This window comes from Triticum aestivum, chromosome 1A (assembly GCF_018294505.1).
Source record: "Triticum aestivum cultivar Chinese Spring chromosome 1A, IWGSC CS RefSeq v2.1, whole genome shotgun sequence".
Lineage (NCBI taxonomy): Eukaryota > Viridiplantae > Streptophyta > Magnoliopsida > Poales > Poaceae > Triticum > Triticum aestivum.
Genome location: NC_057794.1, coordinates 507,997,742 through 508,008,412, shown reverse-complemented (window position 1 = coordinate 508,008,412; position 10,671 = coordinate 507,997,742). Strand labels below are relative to the sequence as shown.

Below are 10,671 nucleotides of genomic sequence, written 5' to 3'. Positions count from 1 at the left end.
AATTACATGACGTTTATGTTGACACGCAGGTCATAAATAAATTAAGACAACTCCTATGGCTCCTGCCGGTTGTCATACTCATCAACATGCAAGTCGTGATTCCTATTACAAGAACATGATCAATCTCATACATCACATATATCATTCATCACATCCTTTTGGCCATATCACATCACATAGCATACCCTGCAAAAACAAGTTAGACGTCCTCTAATTGTTGTTTGCATGTTTTACGTGGCTGCTATGGGTTTCTAGCAAGAACGTTTCTTACCTACGCAAAAACCACAATGTGATATGCCAATTGCTATTTACCCTTCATAAGGACCCTTTTCATCGAATCCGATCTGACTAAAGTGGGAGAGACAGACACCCGCTAGCCACCTTATGCAACTAGTGCATGTCAGTCGGTGGAACCAGTCTCACGTAAGAGTACGTGTAAGGTCGGTCCGGGCCGCTTCACCCCACAATGCCGCCGAATCAAGATTGGACTACTAACGGTAAGCATATTGAACAAAATCAACGCCCACAACTACTTTGTGTTCTACTCGTGCATAGAAACTACGCATAGACCTAGCTCATGATGCCACTGTTGGGGAACGTAGCAATAATTCAAAATTTTCCTACGTGTCACCAAGATCTATCTATGGAATCATCTAGCAACGAGGGAGGAGCGGATCTACATACCCTTGTAGATCGCGCGCGGAAGCGTTCAAGAGAACGGGGTTGACGGAGTCGTACTCGTCGTGATCCAAATCACCGATGATCCTAGCGCCGAACGGACGGCACCTCCGCGTTCAACACACGTACGGAGCAGCGACATCTCCTCCTTCTTGATCCAGCAAGGGGGCAGGAGAGGTTGATGGAGATCTAGCAGCACGACGGCGTGGTGGTGGAAGTAGCGGGATTCCAACAGGGCTTCGCCAAGCGCTGCGGGAGGAGGGAGATGTGTCATGGGAGGGAGAGGGAGGCGCCAGGGCTTAGGTATGGTTGCCCTCCCTTCCCCCCACTATATATAGGGCCAAGGAAGAGGGGGGGGGGGCGCAGCCTTGGCCCTTCCTCCAAGGAAGGGTGCGGCCAGGGAGGAGTCCCTCCTCCCCAAGGCACCTCGGAGGTGCCTTCCCCCTTTAGGACTCTTCCTTTTCCTCTTCTCTTGGCGCATGGGCCTCTTGGGGCTGGTGCCCTTGGCCCATATAGGCCAAGGCGCACCCCCTACAGACCATGTGGCCCCCCGGGGCAGGTGGCCCCACCCGGTGGACCCCCGGGACCCTTCCGGTGGTCCCGGTACAATACCGGTGACCCCGAAACTTGTCCCGATGGCCGAAACAACACTTCCTATATATAATTCTTTACCTCCGGACCATTCCGGAACTCCTCATGACGTCCGGGATCTCATCCGGGACTCCGAACAACTTTCGAGTTACCGCATACTAATATCTCTATAACCCTAGCGTCACCGAACCTTAAGTGTGTAGACCCTACGGGTTCGGGAGACATGCAGACATGACCGAGATGACTCTCCGATCAATAACCAACAGCGGGATCTGGATACCCATGTTGGCTCCCACATGTTCCACGATGATCTCATCGGATGAACCACGATGTCAAGGACTTAATCAATCCCGTATACAATTCCCTTTGTCTAGCGGTACGATACTTGCCCGAGATTCGATCGTCGGTATCCCGATACCTTGTTCAATCTCGTTACCGGCAAGTCTCTTTACTCGTTCCGTAACACATCATCCCGTGATCAACTCCTTGATCACATTGTGCACATTATGATGATGTCCTACCGAGTGGGCCCAGAGATACCTCTCCGTTTACATGGAGTGACAAATCCCAGTCTCGATTCGTGCCAACCCAACAGACACTTTCGGAGATACCCGTAGTGTACCTTTATAGCCACCCAGTTATGTTCTGACATTTGGCACACCCAAAGCACTCCTATGGTATCCGGGAGTTGCACAATCTCATGGTCTAAGGAAATGATACTTGACATTAGAAAAGCTTTAGCATACGAACTACATGATCTTGTGCTAGGCTTAGGATTGGGTCTTGTCCATCACATCATTCTCCTAATGATGTGATCCCGTTATCAACGACATCCAATGTCCATGGTCAGGAAACCGTAACCATCTATTGATCAACGAGCTAGTCAACTAGAGGCTTACTAGGGACATGGTGTTGTCTATGTATCCACACATGTATCTGAGTTTCCTATCAATACAATTATAGCATGGATAATGAATGATTATTATGAACAAGGAAATATAATAATAACTATTTATTATTGCCTCTAGGGCATATTTCCAACACATATTCCTCACGTGGACATGAAATCATTGCCTTGTTTCTCTCCTGTCCTTGGTGTTCTTCATGACGCAGGCCTCCTCAATTTTTGCTCTGACATTGTTGATTGGAATGAAGAGCTTATTCTTCAGTTCTATGCGACACTGCACATCACAAGTGATCCTGAAGATATCAACACCTAGGTCTTGGACTGGATGACCGATAACACTCATTATAAGGCACCGACCTCTGAATTACTTCACGCCCTGCCCATCAGTCCACCCAGTGAAGGAGCTCGCTTCTTGTACCAAGAACCTGAACTCACTGCTCATTACATGCAAGTTCTAATGAAGCCTCTGAAACCCGATCAATCCCCAAGGACCAAATTCCTTGTGAATGACTTACTCTATGTGCCCAGAATAGTCTATCGCATTCTGATGAGGACAATGAGTCCTATCAAAGGCCATGACTCATCTGATGAGGAAATAGTTGGCATCATGAAGAATCTGCTATTCAACATCATTCATAGCATTCCTGTCAATTACTATGATTTCTTCATGAGGACTCTGGCAAATGTTGCACTCTCTCTGTTTGAGTTGAAGCCTTATGCTCCTTGGATTATGAGATTTCTCAAAACAAGGTCTTCACTCAACTACAAGGCTGATTTTCAGAATCACCTCAGCTACCTGCCCCCGATTGAAGTCCTCAAGCAGACTTATACCTCAACTGATGAAAAGGGGAAGGCACCTGTTGTCATTGATGAAGGCATTCATCCATTGGATGGTCAGTTTCGCAAAACCGCATCTTATTCCACCAATGATGACTCTGCCACTCATTACTCTGCTGCAAATGCATCCAAGTCAAATCCTCAAGCCACAACTTCCAGGGTGATGACTGACCGTGAGCTGCTTTTTAGTCTTCACCAAAAGGTGGATCACAACCATAAATGGGTTAAGCGTCAGTTTGGTTCAATTCTTCACAACATGACTGCTACACATAATGCAGTGAAGAATAACCACTACTACCTCCATGAAGTTTTCGGTCGCACCTGGGCTGTCTTATCACATCTGTATGGTGAAGAAGATCTGAAACAAATGGGTCTCAAGGATAACTTTGACTGGTCTGCATCTCCTCCGAGGAAATTCAAGAAAGTCAAAGTTCCTTCCTTGGTGGCCAGCTCATATTCTTCATCCCGCGACACCGACGAGTATGAAGACTTGGACGACACTGCGACATGCCCTACAACGACAAACGACCCCAACAACACTGGCGCTCCTCCATCAACTTGATATTCTCCAGGGGCGTTAGTCCTCATTTTCGATCCTTTTGGTCATTCTATGACAAATGGGGAGAAATTTGAGTTAGTCTTCAAGCGGATCTACCTATATGGGCGTTTTTTTCCTTCTAAGTTACAACTCTCGTTCTTTTGAAGACTTTGCTGGGTCGAGTTGTAATCTTAAACTCTATGGCGGTCTGATACTTTTGCTGATTTCTTCTGCATGCTTATTCCTCATTAATGTTAATGCACGCATGCTGAATTACATCAGTCGCCATATTTTATCATGCATTTCAAATTCTTCATATTATATGTTAAATGCGTGTATGAATTGCAAGATATAGGGGGAGATCTCCAGGATTCTACTCTTCAAGTGTGCACTACTTCTAAAGCAAAATCCTCACTATGCACATCTTCAGGGGGAGTTCTTCTATATATTGCAATCAAATCCTCAATATCAGTATTTACACTTCATATGTTTATCCCCATTGAAAACTTAACCTATATTGTCATCAATCACCAAAAGGCGGAGATTGTAAGTGCATCTAGTGCCCCTTAGTGATTTTGGTGTATTGAAGACTTATAGGTTAAGGGACTGATGTGTTTGTGAGTGTACACATGTCTATAAGTATATGAGGAGTTTGATATTTACAGAGAAAGTAGAACCCTAAAAATAAAGTTCTTCGACTGAAGACTTTGGATTTCTGAAGACTTTCTGAAGACTTTGAAAGTGAAGAAATTGGTGTAATCCTGAAGACTTGGCAGTCATTCGAGGAACATGAAGCATGAAGACTTTTGTTTTCGTAGTTTCATTTTCTCTTTCTTGAGTCATAGGAAACACTGTACTGTTCAAGGGGGTCGAGGAAATACTAAGGAAAAATTTCCATGTGATGCTCAACTCAAAATCCTACACCTACCAATCCCTTCGAGTGAAGCCATTGGAAATCTCATACAGTTCAGTCATATTCTTCAGTGACAGAGACGAAGTACTTCTGGTCTCTGAGGAATTTGTTCTGACTGAGGAGTTAGGAATTCGCCAGTGCGGATTGCCTACACAGTGAGGAACATGATAGCCTTGAGGAATTTGATACTCAAATTTCCGACCTTTGCTGTGCCCTGTGCCAGCTGTCCTAAAATATCTACCCACCTAACGGTCATATCATTGAAGGGCATTTATGTCTTATCATGTCGGGCTGCTCCCTAGGCTATAAATAGCCGCCCCCTACAACCACTAGCTGGTTGGCTGCTCCGAGAGAAACTGACACTTGTCATTTGAGAGCATCCCATCCTCCGAGGATTTTGAGTGAAAATCATCAAGTGAGGAAAACCCAAATCCAAACACCTACAAACCCAAGTGATTGAGCATCACTGAAGAGATTGATCCTGCGTGGATCCGACGCTTGTTACCTTTGAAGACTGTGCATCTTTCAGACGATTAGGCGTCATGGTCTAGAGCATCCAAGAGGAAATTGTGGATCGCCGAGTGACCGAGTCTGTGAAGGTTTGGAAGTCACTTGAAGACTTATCACGAGTGATCGGGCGAGGTCTGTGTGTCCTTAGCTTAAGGGGAATACGATGAGGACTAAGTGTCCTAAGATGCGTGTTCAGGACTGGGTGTCCAGGACTGGGTGTCCTCATATTTAAATACCTAGCCGCCCTAACCAGACGTACAACTGTCACAGCAGTTGGAACCGGTCTACCAAATCATTGTCTTCACCGAGCTAACTGGTTCCATTTCCTCAACCCTTCCATTTCCTCTTATCTGTGTTGTGTGCTTGTTCATATCTGTTTGAAGACTTTGATTGAAGACTTTATCTATTTTCTCAGCTCAATTTCTTCAGTCAGTCTGTCTTATCCTGTGTTTACGCTTTCTGTACTCTGTGCTTGTTTTCATTTCTTCTTGAAGACCATGCTCATGCTATGTTATGCTTACTTCTGAGTACTTATTCCGCTGCAAGTAGTTCTTCACTCAAGAATTTCCTCACCCTGAAATTCCTTAGTGAAGATTTCATAAAAATCGCCTATTCACCCCCTCTAGTCGATATAACGCACTTTTAGAGGGAGGGGGCACTATGAGTGGCGAAGTGGGATCGGACTGGCAGGCAGCATAGTGCGCGGTGACAACAGTGGCCATGGGAGCTCTATAGCTTCCCCATTCTTAATGAGACTTGCCCACCCTAGACCATACTGGCTTAGTGTTGACTTTTTTGGGGGAAAGCTAAATTTGAAGAACTAAATGAAATGAGAAATGGGCTAGTTAGGTGATAATTCCCCAGTCAAAATGTTTTCCCTCATATTTAACTTTTGGAGGGTGGACTAGAGATGCCACAAAAACACTTAGCGTCCGAAGCGGCGTTTTGGCATAAAAAATAAAAAATAAAAAACAATGCATAACAGTAAATTCATTAAAAATGGTAAAAATCAAAATAAAAAATCTGATTTTTTTGTGGTTAAAGATGTTTAAGTGTGATGTTCGTGTCAAATTTCACCGTGTTTGGACATTCGGCTAGCTCACAGTAAAAAAAAGAAGGGGTCTGTGAGAAAATTTATTATTCAGAGCGATTTTGTCTTTTTTGCCACGAGCTTCTCAGACATCCAAATACGCTGAAATTTGGCACGGACATCACAGGCTCGAATATCTTTTATGTAAAAGAAAAATTAGAATGAAAGGGCTGCGCCCCTGCTCCATTTTATAAAAAAACGAAACAACAGATCCAGTGTATATTACATCACGAGAGCTCAGGAGGGACAGCAGGCACGCTGCCGCAGTAAAGCGTCACAAATCTATAGCAACACAAAGCCAGAAACTAGAACTAGCAAAGTAAGATATCCAGCAGCGCTAGGGCACTTTTTAACAGAGAGAAGCTACAGGCATATTTGGGCCAACGCTAGGCGCCGGCGCACCGGCTGAATTTTCGGCGGGTCGCCTAGCGCGCCTGCCACTACTCCGTTCGGTTGTTTGTCTTCCGATGTTTTGCACGTGCGTATATATAAAAGAAAAGGAAGACTCGCTGCTCTTATCGTACTAGTGCATCGGAAAAAATATTATCTATAGTTGCTCGTTCTCTTTGCATGTTCGTACGTGTGTATTAAAAAAGACTTGACGTGCTTGCTCATTCTTCTCTTTGCATCTTTGTACATGTGTATCGAAAAAAAAGACTCATGTTTCCACTTCGTATCTTGTACATGTGCATCGAAAAAAAGACCAACGCAGGGGCGCCTTGTGCGCCCGAGGAGCTAGCACCAGCTTCTCTCCGCTCTCTCGCTCGTCAAACTTTTCTTCTCTATCCGACTATCCCCACAACCAGCACCCCAAACCAGCCATGCGAGCACGCCGGTCATCATGGCCGTGCCCACCCATCCCTTGCTCCTTCATCAGCCCACGGTCGAAGCTACAACTGGCGAGCCTCGGTGCTGCAACCGTTTATGGCTTTTACTACGACCGACGACAACAATTGCTAAAACCATTCGTGGGGATGCTGCATTGGCAACAACAACGACAACCATTTGTTGCAACCGTCATCGGCTTTTGCTACGACCAGCGACGACAGTTGCTACAATCATTCATGGCGATGCAACAATCTACTACGGCATTGACGAAGGCTTGTTGTAGCCGTCGTTGACTTTTGCTGCCACCGGTGATGACATTTGCTACAACCATTCATGACAATGCAATGATCCGTGATGGTGGCGACGGCGATTTTGCTGGAACCGACGTCTGCTTTTGCTACAACCGGTGCTGGAAAATTGCTACAACCATTTATGGTGATGATTGGCGCGAGGTCGTCGTCATCACAGCCCTGGCCGCATCTGTTGCAGCACGGCGCCGTCGTCCCTGGCATCGTTTGGTCGTCATCGTCGCAGCCCCTAGCCGCCTCCGTTATAGCACAGTGTGTAGCAAACCACGCCGCCGATTTAGTCGATTGTAGCATAACTCGACACTGGTTGTAGCTGGCTGAGAAGTGTTTGTAGCAAAAACACACCGACGATTTGCAGAAAAGACGTCGTTTGTAGCAAATCGAGGTGCCGATTGCACCAAACCACGACACCCGTTGTAGCAAAAAATGAAGCCGGTTGTAGCAGGGCAGTGACCGATTGTAGCAAGAAACATGATGCCAGTTTCTACATTGTAGCAAAACACGACGCTCGTTGTAGCGAACCGCAGCGTCGATTGTAGCAAAAATTGAAGCCGGTTGTAGAACGGGGGCGCTGGTTGTAGCAAAGAAGAGGGCGACACCAGTTTTTTTGCGTTGTAGCAAAACACGATGGCGGTTGTAGCAAAGTCCGACGCCCGTGGTAGCAACACGCGACACCGGTTGTAACAGGGGTGTGGTGCTGCTCAGACCATGCAGCAGCCCACACGCGGAGAAACTCGTAGTGCACGTCGTCGCCGCGCGCAGCACTGGTGTTTGGGCAGTCGCGGTGGCGCACGTGTGCAGGGACCAACCACCCTTGCGGTGGCTCCTCGAGAGAAAAATGAGTAGCACAGGATGCCTTTAGTAGCACCGCTCATGGTGGTTTCGCAGGATAGAAAAAAGGAAGGAAGCACCACCATCTGTGCAGGGCCATACCCGAGAAAATGGAGGCCCGGTGCGAAATCAAAAATTAGGCCCTCAACATAACAAATGGCAATCAGAAAAATAAAGCTTGTTTGTCTAAAAAAAAGACAAATAAAGCTTGTATCTGCACTCTGATTTTCACAAGAAACTTTGATCCTTTTGGTAAAAACTTATCAAGAGCACATTTTCAAGGTCGAATTTTGTTTTTTTCTTTTTCTTAGGTTTTTCATAAATTGACTCAAGATTCGTAATTATAGAACTAGAATACTTTCAGAAAAAAAATAGGATGCAAATATCATGCATTAAAACTTAATATAGAAACGAAATTTGATGAAACAACCTTTGATTTATTTGGAAGGAACACCATTTGGTGGCAACATGGCTAGGGTCTTCCGGTTCCTCGTCTTGGTTAATCGGCAACCTAGCGCTTGTGGCATACCTCCAACTCCGATCAATGCACCCAGGTCGCAGGACCAGCAGCAAGCAACAATGGGACTGAAAGAAGCAGCGAAGATGTGTGAGAAGATGAGAGAAATGAGAAACCGGATAAATAGATGGACAGAGGGTAGAACAATACCAACTCATTGAATACAGAGATTAGTTTTGGGGGAAATACGAAGGAATTGGTCCACTGGAATGGAATAGAATCGAGACCTTTGGTGGTGTGATTGGACCATGGGGAGAGAAAGGGATTTGAGCTAGAAGTGAAAGAGAATGGAGAGAGAAGAGGAGGAGACGTGCGTGAGACTGGGCCTCCGCCTTGGAGTTATTTCGTTCCAGGTTCCAACGTGTATTTGCTGATGTGTTGATTACCCACACCTAAACTAGTCATCAATGCTCTAGAAAATTTGGGCCCCTGTCAATTTGGGGGCCCTGTGCAGTCGAACACTCTGCACAGGTGCGCCGTACGGGCCTGCATCTGTGGCTGCTGTAGAAAAAGGGAAGAGGAGCAACGGGTCAGCTTGATGGGGCAGGTGGGAGGTTGAAGAAGGAGAGGGAAGAAAGAAGATGTGGCTGGGAGTCCACGGGAAAGGATAAGGGGTAGGAGCGGGAGGGCGGCTGCGGGGGCATCAAAGAACACGTGGCTTGCGTGGAGTTGGCTGGATCGGGGGCGATCGAACATCGCGCACCGGACCGGCCCAAATCGTTAGCCGGTCGACCGGAAGCCAACGTTTCCCTTTGCGAAAAGAACAGGGTCATGTTTTGTCATGCATAGGTTAAAAGGAGCATTTTTGTCAGTACATGGTGCTGGTACACTCCTGCTACATGCTGGGCTCTCTGGTCTCGTTCCACTTTCTGGCGAGAGCGGGCTATGGGGCGCCTTCGGTGTCCACGTCGACGTGAGCCGGACGCCTCCCTCCCTCCACGTACAGCTCTATCACCTCGTTCACGTGGCCACGGCCGCGTCCACCGGCGAGGCCCTCACGGCCGCTATAAAATGCGCGCCCGCTCGCTCACAATAGGCACAGCAACACAACATCAGCCAAGTGTCGTCACCATCGATCTAGCCAGCAGCACCTTCTCTAGTTCTCTTCCTGCGCTAGCTTTTCTCTGCCTTGAGTAATGGCGACCATGGTGGCTTTGAGCTCCTTCGCCGTTGTTGGCCGGTCCGCCGCCCGTTCTCCAGTGGTGGCCCCGCGCCGGCGCGCCCTCGTCGTCAGGGCCCAGACCGAGGTGAGCTTTCACGTCTCGCGCTCAACTGTTTTGGATGCTGGCTGGCTAGTGTTACTTCAAGACTCGATCTCAATGTAAAATTGTTTGTGTATGTGCAGCCTGGCATGGATTCAACCAAGGAGACAACGAGCGCATCGACCTCCTCCTCCTCTTCGAGCACGAGCGCGACCCCGACCCCGATCCCGACCGCACCCAAGCCCATGACCAAGAAGGCTAACCCCTCCGTGTGGGACGCGCTCGCCTTCAGCGGCCCAGCGCCGGAGCGCATCAACGGCCGGCTGGCCATGGTGGGATTCGTGGCGGCGCTCACCGTCGAGGCGGCGCGCGGTGGTGGGCTCCTCGACCAGGCCGGCAGCGGCGCTGGGCTTGGCTGGTTCCTGGTGACCGCGGGGGTGTTCTCCGTGGCGTCGCTGGTGCCGTTGCTGCAGGGCCAGAGCGTGGAGAGCAAGTCCAGCGGCTTCTGGAGCGCGGACGCTGAGCTCTGGAACGGCCGCTTCGCCATGCTTGGCCTCGTCGCGCTCGCCGCCACCGAGTTCATTACCGGCGCGCCCTTCGTCAACATCTAAGACCACGTAATGTAGCGCTGTGGATTCTTTTGTGCTGACAGATCGTAATAGTACTAGCTGTTGTAGGCAAGTTGCAATTTTGTATTACTATCGATGATTGAATTCTGTAAATCTCATGTTAAGGTTGTTTTCATGGCTTCTTATCCTTTGTTAGTATGAGTCCACGAGTGTGGCGTCATCGCAACATCTTTTTTTTTCTTGACAAATTTCACCTACACCCTCTTCGGTAGACTGACTATATATTTTCATGAAGCAATGCTAGACATACGGGGGGTTTATAGGGGAGTACGGGGTGGTTAAAATTTCAAAC

At 47.7% G+C, this 10,671-nt stretch overlaps 1 protein-coding gene across 1 annotated transcript; it reads left to right on the top strand.

Moving 5' to 3' along the window:
• The first annotated feature begins 9,577 nt into the window (after window positions 1-9,577).
• On the top strand, window positions 9,578-10,502 carry LOC123061124 (high molecular mass early light-inducible protein HV58, chloroplastic). The gene is made up of 2 exons (XM_044484076.1): window positions 9,578-9,795; window positions 9,894-10,502. Exons 1-2 carry the CDS (start codon window positions 9,685-9,687, stop codon window positions 10,359-10,361), a joined length of 579 nt encoding a protein of 192 aa, XP_044340011.1. The 5' UTR covers window positions 9,578-9,684; the 3' UTR covers window positions 10,362-10,502.
• The last annotated feature ends 169 nt before the right edge of the window (window positions 10,503-10,671 follow it).

Bases quoted from the DNA above. Each gene is read 5' to 3' on its own strand.
- LOC123061124 (XM_044484076.1), top strand. From the start codon at position 9,685: ATGGCGACCATGGTGGCTTTGAGCTCCTTCGCCGTTGTTGGCCGGTCC. The intron at 9,796-9,893 runs GTGAGCTTTCAC...GTGTATGTGCAG, and splicing joins TCGTCAGGGCCCAGACCGAG to CCTGGCATGGATTCAACCAA.